The sequence below is a fragment of the Chiroxiphia lanceolata genome, chromosome 17, assembly GCF_009829145.1.
Source record: "Chiroxiphia lanceolata isolate bChiLan1 chromosome 17, bChiLan1.pri, whole genome shotgun sequence".
In the NCBI taxonomy this organism is placed as follows: Eukaryota; Metazoa; Chordata; class Aves; order Passeriformes; family Pipridae; genus Chiroxiphia; species Chiroxiphia lanceolata.
Window position 1 is genome coordinate 10051704 of NC_045653.1, and position 22056 is coordinate 10073759.

Genomic DNA, 22056 nt, shown 5'->3' on the forward strand with positions numbered 1-22056 from the left:
TATTTATGTTTAAATAGTTTACAAATATGCTGTATACACAGGGATATTGAAAAGTGAAAAAACCTGCCTTAAACATTGCTGTTTGTGTTATAATCTGTGCTAAAAGTCCACATTGACACCAGTCTATAAATATTTTGTCTGTCTCCAGGTTAAACAAATACCAGTAATGGCTGAAAAGATAACATTAAACAAACTGTGCTTGGAAACAGAGTTAAAGCTGGTAACCTACTCCCAGCTTCTTGGTTTTTTTTCCCAGCTAGACATTTTTTAAAAGGAGATGGAAGCAGGGAAACTCTGATTTACCAAACAAGCACAGGAGATGTGTTTGGTTGGGCAAGTAATGGTGTGCAGGGGTGACTTGGCCTTGGAGCCTCTGCTGCAGAACACAGAGTGATATTAGGCCTTAATATCTGAGAGAAAACATGATGAGCAGAACTGGTCCTTTGTGAAGAGCTTCAGACTCAAAGCCCCGGAGAAGTAGATCAAGAAATGATAGGAAAGTTTCTGATAAAGAGGAAAAATGCAAAGGTCTGTAGGCTTGTTTCCTCTATTGCATTTCTTCCTCTTACATGCACAGTTCCCACTGGCACTTGTGGCAGATAAACATGGTTAGAACGAAGGGCAGGGAGTGAATCCTTTAACATAAAGTGGTGGCAAATGTAGAAAATCTGTACAAAGAGAGGCCTTTTTAACTTCTGGATTTAATGGCCTTTAGAAGGTCCTCATTTGAGGGCCACTGTCTTTCCCCCATATGTGCCATTAGTTATTATTTGCATCCAGCAAGGAAGTGGTAATACAGAAACACAAAATAACCTGTGAAATAAGAGATAATATTCACTGTGGTTAAATTACCAGCTGAGGGCTCTGACCCACACTGACCCTTCTATTCAAGATCCCAGAAGTAAGAGGGTTTTATATATATGTTCCTTGTTCTTATTAAACCAACTGCTCACTGAGGAATAATTTTAAAATATCTAATTATTAGCACTGAAAACTTTTTGATAGCAACGCAAAACCCCAAGCCCCGTAGTAGCAGATACATTCCTCTAGCAAAACACATCACACATGTTACTTTGCTGAACCAACTCAAAGTTTTACGGGGACTCTTAAATTTATCATCTAATGAGAAAACCACATCAGCTGTTTCGCTAAATTTCTGTTCACGTTAGTGAACAGTGACTCCCCAGTTGGTGGGTGTTGACCAGTGTAGAGTATCTCACAAACTGGTGTTCACCCAAAAACTCCCAGTAGGCATTTGCTGTCCTGCTATTGTTAATGTTTTGGTTGTTGACTTTCATGCAGAGACCTGTGATTTATGCAATTAGTTACAATGAATCTCAAACACTGAATAACCAAAATAAACAGCTTTTAAAAATCCATCAGGCAGGATATCTCATAAACAGCATTTACCAAGAAATCAGGTTTGAATCCCTGTAACAAACAGAGATCACGTCACTAATAAAACAGGGTAAAATTTTAATATGCTTTCAAGGCAATAAATTCCAGGAGTAAGTTAATACCATTAGTTATAAATTATTCTGTTTAGAATTTAGTCATGATAGAATAAATGCATTAAAATTTTACCATTTTTTATACGGGAATTTTACACAAATACAGAAGTTTTGCCTAACCTGGCACCTACATTGACTCAGTTCAAAGAGATCAAATACTAAATGCTTCTTGGAAAGGAGACACGCAGCCAGAGCAGCTTTCAAAGGTCAGCCCCCTTCTATCTCAATATCCATAAATAGGTTAAGTGCCTAATTTTAGGAACAAGAAGATGTTGGCTGCAGTCTGCCACTATTGCTCAATGACTGCCTTTCACAAACACACATTCTAAAAGTGCTGCAAGCTGTGCTGGCAGAGTTAGAAGCTTTCAGTGCTAAATTATTTATAACAGTTATTATCCTATTATGCATTTGAAGTCCACATGCTGGTTTTATTGAGTTACACCCTGTAACTAAAGCCATTAAAACAGGATATACTAAATATTAGTACTGGATTAATATTTGGTTTTCTTAGCCTTAAATGCATTTTTTTTTCCAATATATCAATTTTGCCATATTTATGTGTCTATTGGCCACATCTTTCCCTGTCACCAGCAGCTGGTAAGAAGTGACCTGCACTGTTAAAGACACACCCTCACTTCTGCCCACCCACGACAGACCCACGGGAATGGACGAAGCACACCCGTGGTGAGTTTTAAACTGAAGAGACCCATAAAAGACATTGTATTTTATCAATGCCATTTAAATCATTTGTCCCAATTAATCACGGGAGCAACGGACAACTGTCATCAAATTAGTGCCCCTGAACCCAGGGCTCCAGGTCACTCCCAGCACTGTGACACTGCTCCACGTTCACGTTCCTTTGCTGAGTGGAACTGGCTGGCACAGAAACCTGGGTTGGTAATGCCACGTTCTTCTACAGCTGCTGCTTTTCCTAACGAGATCTGCTGAGATGAAGACACCAAACTCCATTCACAGTTCAGTTAAAATTTTGGTCCTTTTGTTGCAATTTTTAAGAGCATTGCAAACAGCATGAGGAGATTTCATGCCTTTGTACTTTATGAAAAAACACAGTCCCTATTGTAAACTGCCCAAAAGATGTATCAGCATTTGTGGAATCCTTTGCTGATAAATGGCTCTTGTAGTAAAATTCCTCTATTTTAACTATGTAAGGCAGTTGTTACATTCCCAACATTGCCACTAAATCCCTCAGTAAATCACTATCAGTAATTAAACCTGATTGTACTGTTTTTTACAAATGAAAATGCTAAATAAAGTGTGTATGTGAAACAGAAAAGTGAATCCACATACAGTAAACCACTGCAAAAAGACAGTGCAGAAGAGCCCATGATACATAAAATCTGGTAATAAATATCTGAGATTAATTAAATATAAATCAGGATAACCTTCCATTTTTCTCTGTTTTTCAGCCACCCATGTCAAAGTTTTCTGCAGATCTTCTAGGTATTAAATGCAGTTCAGAAGTCCTCAGTTGTGTTCCAAATCCAGTCCATTAGAAAACAGAAGAAATTCCTAATCCATACTGGAACTGGCTGGTAAAGCTGGAATATCTTCTAACTAGAATTTCTGGAGTGGCAGGGTTTGATTGTCCTCTCCCTCCTCCCCCCTCAGCTCATATTTATCAAACCATCTAAAGGTAATGCTTTTCCAGGCCTTGCTAAACTCTACTGGAAGGCACACGATTAAATTTAAGGAGACCATGACCACGTTCCACAAAATATTTTTATTGATTGTCAAAGAAAGAAAAAACAGTGAATTCCATCAGATGTCATTAAAAAGTGTGGATTACATGCTGTGGTTTTCAAACATACACAAACCCAGATGAACAGCTTACCTGATTCTTTTGATCTGGTTTTAAAACACGAACACAACTTGGCCCAGCTGTGAGGTAAAGGCAACCATGGGAGTTCCCAACAAGTCTGAACTGATGTCAGAACTCTAAGTGGGTCTTCTGTGAAACTGTTCCATCTCATGTCCTGCCTGCCCTTGAAACCTTGTTTCTGCTGCTAGTATTTAATCCATTTGGCCTAAAAATTTGAAAACCTGACTCATAAGAAACTTGGCAAAACCAGGCTGATATTACAAATGCCTCTACTAAGAGTAAAATTTGGCTACATTTGCCAACCTCCAGTCTAAGGTAAACAGTTTCATTTGAATTGAAAACTATAATGGAGAAGAAAAAAGTGTAAAATAGAAAGCTGGTATTTTCACAGGAATGCAAGAGGCAACAATAAGAAAAATGTCTCCCTAAAGCAGGTTATTTACCAGACCAGCTGACCTTTACAGCTGATTCAATGGCCAGTCCCACCCTTGTACTACTGCCCAGAAAGGAGGGTATTTCTTTTGTTCTGCCTGGAAAAACCAGCCTGTTAAGACTCTACCACCTATAACCTTGTGCCAAGGTGTTCTGCACTTGGTGTTTTCAATTCTTGGCTATGAAATGGCAGTAACAGTTTTTGCCTACCTTTCAAGAATTCTGTGAGTCGCAGACTATGAGGTGCTGAGATTCGACAATTCTGGCTATATTGCTATAATTTAGACACCAATAATCCTGTCTTTTTAGCTATTGCCTAAAAACAACCACCTAGACTGTGCACTGCTCAAGGATGGATAAAACAGGCTGGGAGTGTATGAGGAAGATCTTGTTTGAGGATGCAGAGCAAGTGCCTTGGCCATCGCATGGAGGAAGGGAGAGCACTTAACTCATGTTTCACTTGTTGTAAGTCATGAAAACCTGTTCCAGCCCCTGTTTCTCCAGCATATAATCTCTGAGAATGCTTTATTGAGTTTAGTGCTACACTTGTATTTGAGTAGAGGACACAGCTTTCCAGAAAGATCAGCTCCTGTATGTTGGTTGTTTCATACCCACCGTTTAGTGCCACCCATTGCCACGACAATGGAGTTCTACCTTCACTGGAACCTGCAGCTCTTCAGCTTCTCAACCTGGCATTTTCTATAATCCAGTTTCTCAAGTTGGCATTTTCTATAATCCCTCAGATCCTTATTTGGAAATTAAGCATATGGACCTCCTCCATCCTCGGATGAAGATGACTTCAAATTTTGTAGGTGAGGGGTGTTTCATGGTTGAATTCATTCTCAGTTCTTCTGTCACCATGTTCACCAAACATTACTACAGGTAATTTTATCCAAAAATATATATGCCTATACCAACTGCTGTCTGCCACCTACTAATTCTAAGAAACGGGAGTTTTTTAGTGTTTTGGGGGTTTTTTTAATGTAGTGGCTGTTCCATATCCTTGATCTTACAGGTAAACTCATTCTCTCAACAGCCTACGGGCATCTTGTTGGATTTCCAGTTTCTCCTATTTATGTAGTTTAAAACTGGTTTTATATAAAAAAAATTAAATAATGCTTACATTAAATATTCAACAACTTGTCTCAGATTGCCTTTTGTTTTGTGATTTTACCTAGCATTTAACCTCCCCTGTTTTGTGCTTACCTGGTCCCTCAAAGGGCAAGAGTTTGGAAGGAATTGGGTCCTTAGAACTCAGGGGGATCAGGTAGAGATCCTTGACATGTCTGTTGTTATTAGCTACAACACCAAAACGACCACGACTGCTAAAATAGGAGTAGAGAGAGATATAGGCAACCTCTTCTTCTTCTGTTGCAGGATGGAAGCGAATCAAACACAATTCCTGGAATACAAAAGCAAAGTAGAAAAAACTCAACCTGTAACATAACAGCAAATAAAATGGTAAAGGGCAAATTCCAGGGGTAAAAATAAACTGTACATTTATCACTCCAACTTTGCCTTCAGGGTAACACTCTGGCTTTAAGAGCCTACTGCTGTTCAATTTGTAACATTAAAACAGAATTAGGTGTCATTTTCAGAAACACAAATTACTTGTGTATCTTACATCAAACTAAACAGCCTGAGGCTCAAATAAAAAAGAAATGGAAAATTCTTAGTTTCATGATTATCTCTATACACTGTGCATCACTTTTTCACATCTGAAGTGATTTTAATATTAAAATCTATTACATACATTAAATGATAACTACCTTTCCTTTAAGATTTCAATTTCAATCTTCACTACTTCAAATAATAAATAGTATGAAGATTTGACTACTGTGCAGGAGAGAGAGATTAAGAAGATTTGCAGCTCAATAAACACATTTCTTCAATAAATCAAAAATTTAAAAGAAGTGGTTTTGGTAGTTTTCCAGGTGTGATCTATGTCAGTATTTGCTGTTTACTACTCTATATTATAAAAAGTTGTCATTTTACATTGCTGTATATTTCTTCTGGGTTTTGCAAAGGATTTTAAATGAATACCTTAGAGAGTGAAGATTTGAGTTTGCCAACATAATCCCAGACCGTCTTCGGTGAGATCCTCCCACCAATATGAATTGTATCTGGTAAATCCTAAACAAGAAGCATTACATGGTAATATGAGAAAAACCACAAATGAAAATCAAAAAAAAGCAGTGCAGGTTGCCCCATCCCACTAGCCCAGTGGACAATGCACAATTATATTTAGTAACTTTTAGAACATAATTTTCTGATTTCAGACAGGCTGTTCCTAAATTCAGGTGCTTAATTAGAATTCTAGTGAGCTTCCTGTCATGAGGACAGTGAGACTCATTTCAGCAAAAGCAATACCCAAAAGAACCACCAACCCTACTAATAAACTCCTAAAACACAAATTTGTGTTTGAAACTTCGTAACAGTCAGATAAAATGCCCTTCAGAGAAAAAAGAGAAAGAAAAACAAAAGCTCACTTATTTCAGTGTAAACCTTTCTACTGCCTCATTATTTGAATGTACACCCTCCCAGAACCATATCATCCAACTGGTTTTATTTGAAAGCTGGTAAAAAGGATGATATTTGTCATAAACAGCCAAACATAATTTTCTAACTGTAGAAAATGACCCATCTAGTGTGAGAACAGAACAAGGCATCCACTTCAAAGCACTGTCTCGAAAACAACGAAGCTGAAATAAAGCCATTATTCCATGTTAGATCCTAATATGTTGAAAGACGTTAGACTTCTTCACAGATTTGTGAGGAATTTTTAAAAGGCTGTGTTTTTTTCCTCAGCTACTTTTCCTATTACTGAAGGGATGCCATTTACAACTGCTACAGTTCTAATATAACTCTGTAAACACACAGTGCCCCCAACCTTTCCAGCACCAGGAACTGCAGCACAGATCCACTGCAAACACACACACACATCAGTGCTAACCTCACTAAGATAATCAAAGCACCCAGAGACTGGATATGCTTTAGTGACAAATTTGGCCACACTTTGCATGTTAATAAATCCTTTCCAAATGGTGTTGAGACGAGAGAGAAAGAGGGACGTGTCGCTGTCCTGAGGTGAGCGTGGCTCTGCAACACTGCAAAACAAATCCAGACAGAAAGGTTACACAGTGCAAATGAGGATGAACCCTTTTTTTTAAATTTTCTTCCCTCCTCCTACTGATTCAATACTTTCTTTTAAACAAATAACAAAATTTTTCCTAAATGCTTTGTTAATGTTTTCCATTAACTTGTTATTACTTAAAAATGCAACGAGTAACAGAAAATAAACTTGTAGCTGCAGACAGATAAAGAGATGCCAAAAGACACGACTTTTATAAAATTAAGTTACTACTATAACTGTTGTGATTCTGACTCCATAACAAACTATTTGGAATTACAGACTTCCCACTAATTAAGTTAAAAATATGCATCAGAAAGATTCTCAAGCAAAAGAATTTGCTATAAATAAAATTATTTCAACTGCAATTGCACTAGGATATACTCAAGAGTATTTGTTTTTACTATTATATGTACTCAGAACAGGAAAGAAATCCACTTCCTTCCAAGCTGATCAAGTGGTTAACTTAAGTTCATATTCAGATATAACAGTATTTTAATACAGGATGAAAATCTAGAAATGCCTTTAAACCATCTCCCCCAGTGTCAATATACATGCAAACTTCTAAGTCTGCATAATACCTCCAGTTTCATTTCCCTGCTGAAACAGTGTAGAATCTTTGCTGTCAAAATACACTCATGCTCTGAAAATTTTATCAGCTAGAGAAGGCAAATGAGAGACGGGAAATGAAAAATGTGAATCAGGCTACCTGAACTTTAAATCTGAACATGCCTTTTAACTGAGGGAAAGGGGATGGGACATGGGACTGTGAAGAGAACCACAGGAGGGATGTGGCAGCCTGGCTGGCTGTGGAGGATACGCACTTGATGTTGGGTGACTGATGAACCGCCAGGTATCTGGGATCCGGTGAGGAGGACGGTTTTGTCAATATGGATTTGGGGACAGTCATAGCTGGTTTGGAAGTTTCCTGTTTGGTTTCCCCCGCTGCTGAGACTTTGTCAGCTGCAGGCCCAGAACGCTGTGCCGGCGCCGCGGTCCCGGAGGAGCTGCTCATGGCTGTCCTGGGGTCTCTGCCCGAAACCGTCACGGTTGTGACAACTGGGCCAGCACAAGAGGCAGGGAAAGCAGAGACCTCTTCAGGTACAGCAGAGTCTGTGCTGTTCTGGCTCTGGCTTGTAGGAATGTAAGTTCTTTCTGCAGTTGGCTGAGAAACTGTTTCTGCTGCTGGTTCAACATCGATGTCCATGGCGTCCTCAGCGACGGGCTCTTTGTCAGGCTCTGCTGCCGGGGCTGCTGCAGGACTTTCATACTTGGGCTGGACTTCTGGCTTTGATTTCTGCTCCACCTTTTTAGCAGAAGCCCCTGGCTTCATCTTCTTAGATGGTACCTCATCTTCAGATGCTGAAATCTGACCTATACATTTATTTCAAAAGCTTGAATTACTATTTAACAATAAAATAGTTTGGAGAAACTATTTCAAAAAAAACAAATAAACAGCACTTAACGTAAAAGTTCTTTTACTTTGCCCAAGGTCAGCATTGTAAATACCTGTACAGATTTTGCAGTTCAGGTCAAAAAGATGGGCTCGATGTTGACTTGTTGTATCCTTCAACATGCTGCTAAAAACATCTAGAGAAGGAGCACTGTTCACATTGGGAGCAGTTCGGGTTGACTCCTGCTGTTCCTAAAAGTGAAGAAAGCAAAAAAATATTCCAGTTCATCATTAACGTCCACAATAAAGAAACACTTTGAAATCTGTTAATTAACTCCAGTTCTCTAAAATAAAAAAATATTAAAGGCCTTGGTTAAGGCATATCATGTTAGACAGAGTTCTCAAATGATATTTGTCCTCATTTCATTCCAGAGTGCTTTGAAGTAGAGAGCTAATGTTCAGAAATAGAAGATTTCTCTGTAAATTGACAGCAAGGGCTGAAAAACAGGCAGCATTTTTGCAATGCCTGCGAAACAGGCTTATCGTTGCTTGCTGCACTCCTTCACACTTAAAGAAAAATGCTCATAGCACACCTACTAGGCTGTGATATCCCTACAGTTTAATGAAACAATCTGCACTCCTGATGACAAATTTGAAGCCCTAGTTGCCATTTCTCCCCCTCAGTGTCCTCGTGCTGAAACAATAGCCCCAGTACTTACATCAGAGTCAGACACTGGGGGAGAATCTTCCATATTGACAACTGGCACATGTTCCCGCTTTACAGCCGTTTTCTTGACTTCCTGAGATTTGCTTCGTGACTCCACCAACTGAGAGAAACAAAACCACAATGGTAAAAAGTCCATACATTTAATTTATTATGTACTTTGTTATTGTTTGGCACATGGTAAAGACTATTGAAACCGAGCGTTATTAATTTAGTACACGTGTACTAAACTACAGGGTTGGCAAACTTGTATCTAAGGGCACAGGGGAAAAGATGTTACTTACTGCCTTAGCTGGTTTCTCTTTCCACACAGATAGTTCTTTAGACAAAAGTTCCTCTGGTTTCATTCTCACTAGTTTTGACAGTGAGATTTCCTCACGAAGGACACGATGAAAAAGTCCCTGAAAACAGAAGAATTTTGCTCATTATCCTCAATAACTCCCAGTATAACTGAATAGGAATGTCAGAAATTGAACAGCCACTCCCCTGCTTCAAATCTACTGTAGAAATTAAAAGGTTTCAAGTGTTCTCTAGTGAATATTTTCATCTGTACCAGCAGCTGTTTTCTTCTTTTAAAGCACAGATATGAGGTATCCAACACATACTACAGAATGTCACAAGAGGAGAAATAGATGGAAGTCTGTATTTATTTTAAGAAAGCCATTCTGTAAATAAGTATTTCACACCAAATGCCCAAACTGAATAAATACCAATGACAAACAAAAGTAAAATCCTTTGAAATCCTACTTGGATAAAGCTATTGTTAAAAAGGTTTGAATGGCTTCATGATAATATTTTATAGTTTAATTTGTAAATCTCTATCTTGAAGCTCTGAATGTTGAGGGTAGAGTCTGACACCAAAGTACATTTCTGGATAAGTTCACTGCTTAAGAAAGTTCCAAACCTGGTTTTTGGGGTCCTTGAGATTGAACATGATGCTACGGTATTTACTCTTGTATCTGTTGTCTGTAACTTGGAACAAATTAAACATCTCCTTTTCAATATTGAGTGCCACTTTCCCCACTTCACTCTCTGTCATGACCAGGTCATCACTGTCATTGACTCTGTTGAAAACAAAAGCAGGTACATGCAGTTATGTCAGGTGTGAACAGTCAGCTACAGTCACAAAAACTAACTTTTCAGAGCTGACCTCGGCTGCTCCTCACCCAGGGAGGGCCCCAGACTCCTTAAAATGACACCAGGGACCCAAAGTCTATTTCAGGGCCTTGAACTCAGGCAAAATTTAATTATTGCCCACAGATGGCCATGGAAGATAAGGCTTTGAGAAACCAAGTCAGCCTTTATTCTTGCTCTTGGCACTGCAGTCAGGAGTTTCTCTGCCAGGAGTGACACAGGGAGCCCAAGCACTTGAGTTTTGGTCCTAAATTCTCCACTGTGACCAGCATTTCCATTTCACAGAGCAGTGCTCTATGATAAGTCTTGATGGGTGGCATTACCTTAAACAATCATTGTGGGAAAATATGCCTGTGGTTTTTTATTTCCTTTTCCAAGTGATAGTTGCCCACTGACCAGAATTTCTTGTTGATTTTTATGTTGGGAGCAGAGGGAATCTCCCCCTCACTGAGCCTTTAACCTTTCACTATGATATTTCCTGTACTATGTTCCCTACAAATCTACATCTCCAGCACTGCCACCACGAGATTTTAAAACTCAAGAGCACCTGCATTATAAAAGCTTCTATGCTGTAATTTAATTCTTCAACTGTAATTGCCTCAATATAAATGGGATAGTGAGGTTTCTTTTTTTAAAGGCTTTTTCACATACACATTTACTTTATATCACGATTTTTTATTTCAAGTATAAACCTGAAATGCCAATTGTACTTGTAGTAATTTGTAGCATAAATTCAATCCTTCAAAATTCTTTATCAACACATAAAAAAACCCCTCTGCAGGCTAAACATTTACTTCTAGTTGTAGCATCCTACATAAAATAAGTGCTTTGAATTCCCACCTCTTCCATAAAATTTCTTTCAGGGATCGTCGAATATTTTGCCGAATCTGAGAGTTGGGCTGTGACTGGACAGGGTTGGCTGATGCTTTTGTTTGACTACTTCCAGCTGCAGCTGACATGGAAGGCAGTGAAGGCTTTTTGAGCCCTCCACCCAAACTGGAAGATGGAGCTGGTTTCTTGGAAACGGAAGAGCCATGAGAGAGAGGTGACTGTTTGGAAGGAACACTGCCTGATGAAGCCCAAGGTTTCTTGGGAATGACACCTTTGAAACTTCCAGCAGGTTTCAGTGGTGGTTTGGTTAGTGTCGTGTTAGAGTAGGATGAGGACTTCTTGGAAGGCAGATTTTTGGGGAGAGAAGGTGACTGTTTCTCCATTATAGACACAATGGTCTTCTTCGATGCCAGGGAGGACTCTGCTCTATCTTCATTCCTTTTCTCTTCCCTTTGAGCTGTTAAAACAAATTAAAGAATACAGTATTAAAGGCTTAACTTTATAACTTCCTACTCATGAAGACCAGGTACCAATCTATAAAGAAAAATCTGTCAAATGCCATCTCCAGAGAATAACTGCAAGCAGGCAGTTTAAGCTATTTCCTCTCACTTGCTTTCTTAAAAGTGATTTTAAAAAACATGCCGAGGTCGATACAGGGTTTTTTTGGTTCAAAATTTTGCTTACAAGAAAAATGGGGGGGAAAAAAGGCACCACCTTCAAAGATTCTGGGAGGGATTTCATGGTTAAGCTTCAAAAACTCTCACATGAAGAAAAAAAATTGAAAATAAATATAAGGCAATACAACTCACCATCTACATTTAAGCAGAAAAATTCTCATAGCACCTTACAGAACCAGTTTATCACAGAGGTTGACCTGATCACAGAGTCCATGAATTTGAAACTGCACTAATATTACCTTTAGTATTATTGAAGTTTGATAAACCTATTCAGTTCCTAGCTAAATTATAGATTTAGAGAATACTTAAACATTAATACTGCTGCTTAGGCTGTAGTCATCTAATTCCCACCATTCTCAAACTAGTGCATTCACAGTATTCAGATTTTTCATTTAAACTTTTGTTACTAGAATAATTGATACACATCATACACAAGAAAATTTATGAAGTCTTAAGTAAAAGCTCCAGTTTTCCCACATGTTGAAGATATCCATCCATCCGTATTCTGGCACTGACAGGAACAATTCAACACAGTAAAAAAAGTCAGAAACACACCCCACCCTCCAGCAAACAAAACATCATTTACAGGACATCAGTCACAGTGGGCAAACAACAGCACAGAGATCTTGAGAGCTCAAACAAGGATGAGTTCTGAGGGAAACCACCAAAAAGCAACTCCTAAAATAGTTGTTTCAAATCCCGTTGAAGGTTTTTAGATGAATTAGCCCATAAGCCCTGGGTGCAAAGTGCAGGATACTTCCTGGGCCAGATCTGGGAGTTTTAACTTCCAGTAACTTCACCAAGGACCAATTGGTCCCCCTTCACCTTCCATATCTGCTGAGAGCAGAAATCACTAGGAAGGATCTAAACCATCCCATCTGTCTGTTCTAAGATGGACTTGAAGAGAACAAAGCCCTCCTGGAGGGTCTGGTTCAAGACACCCCACATATCAGCATAAGCTTCCAGTGGAATTATCCCTCACACTGGGGAAGATCTGGAATGTTTAAGGGACATGTGATACTCGCTCACTTCAGGAAGAAATGGCCTTGTAGCCTGAAGTTCAGGTACCCCTGGACATCAGCATATGCTTCCAGCAAAGATCCTCCTCACGCCCTGGCCCTTTAACTGGCCCTCACTGCTGGCCCCACAGACACCAGTGGGAGACAAACCAAGAAATTATGCTGGACTTGACCTTTTGTAAGGTGAAATACAAGGGTGTGTGCTGAACTTCTGCTGGAACACAAGGAGAAGCAGCAGGACATCCAGAAACACTGTATCTTTACCCTGATTTTTTTCCTAGAAGCATTTTACAACTGAGGGTTACTTCTGGGAGAGATTTAACTATTTATTAGAAGTGTAAAATAAAACCTGCTGCCACAGTACATTAAACCATTTCACAGGGTGTGATGATTTTGCCATAAAAGAGATTACAACCATTACCCTCATGCTATTCTCACAGTTTTCCTTAGAGGCTGGCTGTGGTTCCTGTCTGAGACAGGGAGACCTTTCATATGACACTCAGTGTCTCCCCACATGTCCTCCCTCTCCCCTACCCCACTAACACTATTCCAGTTGTCAGGAGGACTCTGGCACTCCTGTGAGGGAGGAAGGGGATAAGGAACTACTGCTGATGTTTTTTGTTTGGTCCAATTTGGTCCCCAGAACCTGAGAGGTCACCAGCCAACCTATTTCAAGGTCAGTCTTGAACAGAGCAGAGGCGAATATCCAAAACGTGCGCACTGGTAACTCTGCAGGAATTACTCTACTTCCATTCTCTTTTTCCTGGTTTATTTTATCTTCTGCACAGAACAGTTCCCTTTTGGGCAGGTGGGACAGCAGCACATTCTGTGACTTATCACGGAAAGGCAGGACAGCACAGCTTGGCTTTCAAAGCAATGACAGCAAATGTCAGTTCTCAGCACTAACACATTCAGTTCTTTTTGGTTTACAGCAGAAGTACAACTGTAAATTTGTACTTAATCCTATATCCCCTCTCTCTTTAATGATTAGTTCAACATATTTAACAAAGACTACATTGATAAAACTAAAAATAGCAGAACCAAGATGTATTATGTCCATCAGATGTTGCATATGAGAACTATACTCACACCTCACACCTTTCTGATACAAACAGCTGTATCACAGTAAGATTATGAACTTGCAAAATAAATAAATAAAAGGTACTAGTACAAAGGTAGATTGAAGTTCCCAGGGTTAAAGGTCAGCCGAATGTGTAAGGTCCAAGGAGATGCAGAAGCATCCTTTACCTTTAGCCTGCCAGATAACATTATGACTATTTAGAAAGGATTCTAAAGGTGTGTAATTCTGTGCTTCTTTAGCCAATAGAAAAAATGCAGATAGCTCATAAGTGTCATGCAGGCCAGTTTCAAGCTACTATATCCCAATTACAGGTGTCTCCCTAGCAGGGCTTGTTGACTAGAGAAGTGGATGGTAGATTCTGCATGTACTAAGTCACACGTGGTTCCTTCAGTGCTTCAGAACTACCAAAGACCTGCCCCAAGGGACAGGACACAGCAGTATCTGATGGACACTGCCCAATCGTGTGCATGTTTTGATAAAGAACCCAGGCTACTTAAATCCTACATATGCAAATAACCTGTGACAGCTGTAGATGAACCTCATCTCAACAAACCCTCTTACACTGTTTTGACTATGAGAAACCAGAATTTTTGTCCTGTCAAGTTTTGGTTTTCAGTGACAAGATCAATGTGCTGACACATAATTAGCTGAAGGAACTCACTGTGTCCTGACACAGGTCTTGGATCCAATGCCCAGGAGCACCCAGAGGACAGTGGGGAAGGAGCAGGACTGGCTCTTCAGGTGGCAGCTCAACCTCCTACTGACCAATCCCCAACACAAGCACAGCCCAAAGCTTACAGCACCTCCTGACAGGAATGGGAACATTGCTGCTGCGTGTTTGGAAGCAATAACATATATGCTCTTTCCAGAGAGCAGTATTTCAACACCAGGGGAATTTGACTTCTGAACAGATGCCAGGGTTGTTCAGCAAATGGATGGGACATATCATGGACCAGGGATTCCCTCAGACCACGATTTCAAAGTGCTTGGCCGTGAAGTCCACGGGCAGCTTGAGAAGGCGCAGCCAAAGCTACTGTACACACCAGTCATTGTATTTTATAATGTGGGGGTTTGCTCCTTTCCATCAGCAGCTCCAGTGTACCTACAATAAATGCTCTTAAACAAATTTAAAATAAAAGGATGAGAAAAACACTGAACATCAGCCTACTCCGGTCAAGAGAATAACAGGGAGTTCCAGCACAGGCAGATCAGTGCCAGAATAAGAAAATTCGTGGCTCTTCTACTCAGCACTTTTAACACACAGGTGAAACTCCTTGGTTTGATGTTAGAAAGTAACCATTAAACTATTTAAAACAAAACATTAATTCCTATTTGCCCCGTTTTGTCCCATGGGCCACTTGTTAGGACAGGAACCGGATCCTTACTGACTGGAGAGAGGGGTGGGCAGAAGGGCCCGAGGTCCAGGTGGAGCTGAGCCAGCTCATTCCCAGGGTGAAACCCAACGAATCCTCTGGCAGAAATCAGCGCATTCCTCCCAGGCTTAAGAAATAGCATTACTGTGGTACATTCACTACAGACAGCAGTAGAACCTCTCCCACCAGATGTCAACAGACACAGAACCCCTCCCCTGAGGAAATTCCCTGTGCAGCAAAGCCATAGACATTACAACACACAGCAGGACAGAACTGCCACATCATCTGCTGTGCAGACGAGCCCGGTGCTTACAGGTACTTGTGAACATCTCAACACCGTGTCTCAGCAGTGCCATGCAGTTGTGGAAGCCCAGTTCAGCAGGATTTCCAGTGTAGGGCTCCTTAGCTTTGCATAAAGGATTTGCAGGCTCATATCACGGTCCCTAACTGACAAGCAGAGGCTGTTTTACACCACCAGCATCCATATTATCCAAAGGAAACTTCGCTTCTCCTCTGATCTTTTAAAAACATTTCTCTATAGCATTCAAGCCTATTCTGGTTCTTCCCCCTTTCCCTCTCCACCCAGTCTTTCTTTGGAATAGTAGCTTTTGAAAGCCACTTCAAAAACTACCCCACCACCATCCCTGGTTTCTATTTAAATTATCTCAGTTGTGATAAGCTGTTTTGCTGGAGACATTATTTAGTATTTCCAGTTTTTAAATACCAGTAGAAATGTGCTCTTCCTTTTCTCTGTATAGTTTTAAAATTATTCAAATCACAGTTCTTCAAAAAACTTTTCTGGCTCTAGCTGACACTAAAACTTTTAAATGCAGTGTAGTTAAACCACAGGCTGTTACACCTGAAGAGCCCATTTCACAACGACTGGTAAGGCTGGTTTTTGCTGGTTTAACTTTTTTTAGAAAAGATTACAGCTACTACTGCAAACATTAAAAAGACTGCTGTGAAACATATCTGGCAGCCATGAAAGCTGTTACAGAGTACTATGAGAAGTTTCTGTACAGAATTAAGATTTTGGCATAAGGCTGTCCATGCCCTACTGTCTCTAGTTCCACCTTAACATTTCCCTGTGTTCTCTTCCATCTACATTAATCTACTTTTTTCTTCCCCCAGGATGACATTCCTCCAGGCAGTGTGTGAGGAGCCGACGGCTGCATCGCGTCCAGCTTGCACAGGACCATCCACAGCGGGAGCACAGGCCCAAGGGAGCAGGACGTCAGGAATCGATCCCTGGAGGAGACACTGCCCAGCACAGAGGCAGCCCAAGCACGTGTGGGTTTTACTGTTCTTTTTCAGACTTCTCCATCACTAGAGTTTTAGGGACAAAACAAAACCAAAACCCCACAACTAGCTTTCAGGCTTATGCACAGTATACGAGTTTGTGTGGCACAACAGTAAGAAAGCTGGTAATTAACATTTTTCTGTAACAATAAAAATAAATCTGTAAAATTCCACAGTAGGAATAATGAAACCTAAGAAAGAGAGAACGGCTCCTTGTGATCCACCTGTCCAAAAGTGGATCATTGACTACACTTTGAAGGATTTGCATGTCCTTAAAGGGGGAGGGGGGGTAAAATCACACTAATGCAGCATTGCAGCTGTTAAAACCCCCAAAATACCTGTTAGAAAGTACTGACACAGCCTGTATAAGGCTGGACAGCACTGAGCAATTATGTACTGTGAGAAGAGCTGATCTTCACAGAGAGGCACCTGCACTGGCCTTCACAGCAGCTCAACCAGCTGAGAGGAACGCGGGTTGCAGAGCCCAGCAGAGGCAGTCAGTCACCTGCTCAGGAACTGCCCTGCCAGCACTCTGGGTGTCACACACGGCTTGGCCTCAGAAGTCCCGCTCGGTCCTGTGGCTCCTCTGGCTCAGACACAGGTGGCTGCAGTGGCCGTCCCTGCGCCGTCACTCCAGCGCTGCCACGTCCGGTGCAGGTGTAGGGGAGGTGAGGGCAGCCTGCTCTGGCACAGAGCACAGCACAGCAGCACAGGCTCCTGGCCTACAGAAGATGAAATAACTCTCCTGTATTCACCAGTTACCTAAGAACTCCATTTCTCCCCTCTGTAAAACTGCTGAAGCAGAGGATGGGCAGGATTTGTCAACCTTAGAACTGATGTTCTTCAACAGCTTCCCTGTGCCACTCAGCCTTGTCCTGAGTGGACTTGTCCACGCAGGTGTGGCCCTTCCTCTGTGACTTGACAGAAATAACCTGAAGAGAGTAGAATTTCACCAAACCCCGTCACCCCAATGCAGAGGCTGACACCAAACTTTAATCCACGATTCTTCCGACGTGAAATCTTTTGATGCATTACCCAACTTAAAAACCTGAACGAAAGACACGGGTGAGCTGGTGCTTTAGCTGTCAGTCCTAAAGCACTCCACAACGGGAAGCTACTTACCAGCTCCGAGCCGTCCCCCGGGAGCAGCTGTGCCCAGGCCCGGGCTGGGGCCGTGTGTCGCAGCCGCTGGGTGCCCCTGAAGCCCCCTCTGGTGGCACCAAGCACCGGTGCCCGTGGCTGTGCAGGTGAGGGGCTCTGGAACCGCTGCAGCTCCTCGCCTGTTCAACTGTTCTGACACCTGCTTTTGCTGGACTTTTGGTCATTTCCCTCAAACACTGCTTACTGCTAGTTCTAACTCAGAAGTGCTGAACTACTCTTAAAGCAGTTTCAGTGTTAGTTTTCCCTGGAAACTGCCCACAGGTCTGCTTCCACTTTCAAGACCAAAATTAGTTTATTGAACACTCGTATCTGAGGTGTGCTGCCTGCCCTGCTGCTGTTCTCCTAAAGACTCTATCAGTTCTAATTTGCACTGCAATTAAGCTGCCTGTGTGCCAAGCCTTTACATTCAGGCACACCAAAGAAATTAAACCTGTCTTTAATTTAGGAGACTCAGAGACAAGAGCCCGCTGTGTCTGTTGTGATTTCTCTGCATTCAAGCCAACCTGTAACTCTAAGCTCATGCAAATCTGTACCTTTGACATATAGGCTTTATTTTAATCTACATGAGATTATAGTGATCTATCTGACCTGTGTCAGACGACTGCATTTTCAATACTACCCCGCACCCCGAGTGAGAGAGAGGCACTATGTGCTGCTGCAAAAAAAGGGCTCATTTTCCAGACTGTTCATGGATTGGTATCATCACTCCTTGCAGGGACAGGCCATCTTCAGGTTCCAAGTTCAGCACAGATCGGACACAGCAAATCAGCAGCAGACTTGACTCAAAATGCAAGTGAACACCTCAAAAGAACCCTTTTATTTGGGGACTAGCAAAGAACTTTTTCACTGGCTATGCAGTCAAGTGACCAAGTTCAAAGAACTGAAGTAAAATTAGTAAAAGAAAGCAAAACAGCAAGAGGGTGGTGAGTGTTTTTAATCAAACTTTCATCACTTTCAGTGTTGATGACAAGAGATAACCACCCTCATATGCATAGTGCCTCTGTAAGTGATACCAGGTTTCTGTCCCCCAACCCTTCCCCTCAGCAATGGTTCCTCACTGAAGCCAAGCACCCCTGATGGCAGGAGTGCTGGCCTGCTGTCTCCAAGTGCCTCGGGGGTGTTGGGTGCTTCAAAGGCAAAATAGGAACATGCCAGGAGCAGGGACCAGCCTTCCTAACTTAAAGAGACAGGGCAAAAATCTTCACAGGGCTGAGCCACAGGGCAGGTGTAACATACCTTGCAGAGCAGAGACGGGGAGCTCCAGCAGTTCACAGCCAGGAGATGATAATGGCTCCCCAAGGATCCCACTGCTCCTTTTAACTGGCTGGGTCCCAGGGGATGTTGGCTTCAGCAGCCACTATGGTCTGCCTCACTCCACAGGCAGGGTTCAGGCCCTGAGCCAGCCCCTGGGCCAGCAGAGCCCCAGGCCAGCAGAGCCCTGCCAGCGCCACGATGGGAGTTCAGCACTGGAGCTGCCGTGTTACACCAGCCACTCCTGTACTATGACCCTTCCAAAGCCAGAAGTTCTCCAACATGAACTCCTCAGAAGTTCTGGCAGACTCATCTTGGGTATGCTCGTCATTCATTATTTGGTCTTGCACCAGCCTTCCTGAAAACTTCTCTAGTTACAAAGCTTTAGGCCAGGCCTACACACAGGGCAGCCACATGTCCAAGAAAATGGCCAGTAACAAAATAAATGTTACATTTTATTTCCCTGGTACTATTCAATACTTAGTGCCTCTCAGTATGGACCTACATTGCAGAATATAGTATTAAGCAAAGACACCTTGGCTTTGTAGGAGTTAATTCGGGTGCCAGAAGCAGTTCAGTTGTAAGAGTATGGAACCTGGCAGAGCCTAGTTTTTTCCATGGGGTAGCAGTCAAACCCAGAAGGCAGCCAGTTTAACTACAATCAGTCCCTGCAGACAAACATACGTATGGCTTAAGAAGCAAAGTTTAAGTAAAATATATTTTAAACAGTTAAGTTAAACCAAGAGCAGTATATCCACATCCACTGCACTCAACTGAGTCACAACTTCAGCTGGTACAATCTTGCCCAAAGAGCAGCATTAAATTGGCACCAGCCTGTGTGCAGACAAAGCTTTACTTTCTTCTCTTCACAACAGTACTTACAGCTCCCTACACCACTTTCACACTCTGAGCCATAACTCCTGTCTTTACTGCACTCTATTTTGCCCCTGCTCTCTTTAGAGTGGTATGTTTTCTTTCTTTCCTGCTCTTATTACAGAGAGGAAGAGAAACAGATACAAGAAAAAGCATACATAGGTGATGCATGCTATAATCCTGGCATTTCAATATGCACATTTTCTGTTGGTGGGGTAACCCAGTATCACTGCATTCCCTTTCAAAGACTCCATATTTTGTTAGAGGTGTACAGGAACAAGGAGTCCAAGATCTTTAACTATACAACCAAACACTATTCACTCTGTGAACAGCTTGAGTGCAGAAAAGTTCAGCTGCAGAAGAAATGAAAAAACCTGAAAGGGGATAACAACAGAAGGCAATTTTTATCACCAGAGTCAGGGCTCCCACTTCCAGGAGGTGGCAGCGTTGTTTCTTCATAATTCCCCACTGGAAACCAGGAGTGGGATCACAAACACTGTGGTTTTCTCTGAAGGAAACAGTCCCACTCATCACCAACTTCTGTGAAATACTGGTGTCAAGTAAGATATCACCATAAATCACTATAAATTCACACTTTCCCTGTCTGCAGTTACGTAAACAGAAGTTTAGAGGTTTGGTGTGACAAGTGCTTTTTACTCTGAAGTTCTGCCACAAGAACAATAGGAAATACATTTAATGTTAGGGTTTTTTAAATCTAATAAACCCTGCTCAGTCTCCTGTATGCTTAGTTGCTTTTCTCAATAAAAGCAGTTAAGATGTTTTAGCACCTGAATTGAGTAACTTATTAGTTCCTGTATTCTTAAGTCTAATAAGTCAGGTGAACTTCAAAGTGAATAAGTGGTACACTTATGATTGGTTAGTTTAAAAACTGGGATACTGCAAATGTTTACCCTCTTCCTCCCCCCTTTTGGATACATTTTCTATTTCAAAACTGCAGATACATTTGCTGCTGATTTCTATTTGAGAATTAACAGCAAAAATACAGAAAAAAAAACACCTATTTTCCAAGTGTTGCTCTGTCAATAAAAACCTGAGTTCAAGTGCTTCAGACACATCCACTGATGCTGCTGACAAACACCTGCATCAGCAAACTTCATGTCTGGACTGTTCCTTTTCTCCATTTCCACTGGGCAGCAGTGAATGCAATGGACAAATTTTGTATTAAATGCAACATATGACACAAAAGCCCTCAGCAGAGCCAAATAAGCAGTGGACACAAAACTGCTTTTATGGTTCCTTTGTGTAAAAAAGTGTTTGTATTATGCTGCTTTAAGCTTGTGCTCTGCTAGTGTAATTAAAGATAACACTTCTATTATTCTAGGATGCCAGTCTGCAAGCAAAACTGACACGTTTCAGAAATCATGTTGGGTGGTGCTTCCCCAAAAACACCACAAAGATCTTCCTAGATAAACCAGAGTCTGGTTTGCTTTTATCTCCTGTGACATGATCTGAATTCTGATCCTGACAAAGTCAGGATTTCTACCATAACATGGACCCTTGAATGACATTCATAGATCTCAACAATCCACACACTTGCATCAATTTGGAAGCCAGGATGACTTCTGAAATTGAGTATAAAAGGATATTAAATGAATTCCAATTTTCCTAATGGAAGTAAAAGTGGCTCTTCTGGAAGGAAATGTGGCTCATACCCAATTGACTCTTTTATGTGTAGTTCAAATACTGCCTGCAACTTTAAAAGTACTTGTATTTAATATTCACTTATCAAAGCAAGTTCAAGGTATTTCCCACTCTAGTTACTAAATGAATCAAAGAGATTATTTTCACTGGGCACATAAAGATGGCAGACAGTGGGATTAACCAGGCACCAAGTTTTGGTGTACAAAGTCACTTCCAAGTACAGCCCTAACTCATCCCCCTAAAAAGCCACAGAAAAATTAAGAAGAAACACAAGCTAATGGAGTAACAGAAGAAAAAAACCCAACACTGTTCTGAATAACTGCACAGCACTAGCACTAAATATCCCTTTTTTTTTTTAAATAAATGCAGAGAAGGTTGGGAGAAGAAAAGTGGGTCTGGTGGTGGGCTTAGATACAAATATACTACATGCTCCTACCACCCAGTACTTCTTTAGGAGTGGCTTGATTTTCTTCTTGGTACTACTTAACAAAGCTGTTGCCTCATGTAATAACAAAATCCTTTCATCTGACAAGTACAGAGTAAATGTATAAAGTAAATCCATGTCAGAAATGATAAACTGACTAATGGAAAGAGTATTACAGAGAGTAATTCTCTAATCATGTTAAGTTTCCTTAATTCCTAAAAGGCCTCATGCACTGAAGTTG

General features: G+C 41.2%; 1 protein-coding gene across 6 annotated transcripts in view; it reads right to left on the reverse strand.

The window, feature by feature from the left end:
• The window catches only part of DIDO1 (death inducer-obliterator 1), a 54705-nt gene that overhangs the window by 5469 nt on the left and 27180 nt on the right, over window positions 1-22056 (reverse strand). For 4 of the 6 annotated variants that reach the window (XM_032705156.1, XM_032705157.1, XM_032705155.1 and 1 more), the window contains exons 8-16: window positions 11005-11452; window positions 9935-10094; window positions 9315-9431; window positions 9026-9133; window positions 8423-8558; window positions 7738-8287; window positions 6737-6890; window positions 5827-5916; window positions 4990-5185 (exon numbers count right to left, since the gene is read on the reverse strand). In XM_032705156.1, the coding sequence (XP_032561047.1) occupies window positions 4990-5185; window positions 5827-5916; window positions 6737-6890; window positions 7738-8287; window positions 8423-8558; window positions 9026-9133; window positions 9315-9431; window positions 9935-10094; window positions 11005-11452 (1959 nt within the window). Of the gene's footprint in view, window positions 1-4509; window positions 5186-5826; window positions 5917-6736; window positions 6891-7737; window positions 8288-8422; window positions 8559-9025; window positions 9134-9314; window positions 9432-9934; window positions 10095-11004; window positions 11453-22056 lie in introns of those variants that run through there. The other 2 variants (XM_032705160.1, XM_032705159.1) reach the window with 1 other exon arrangement.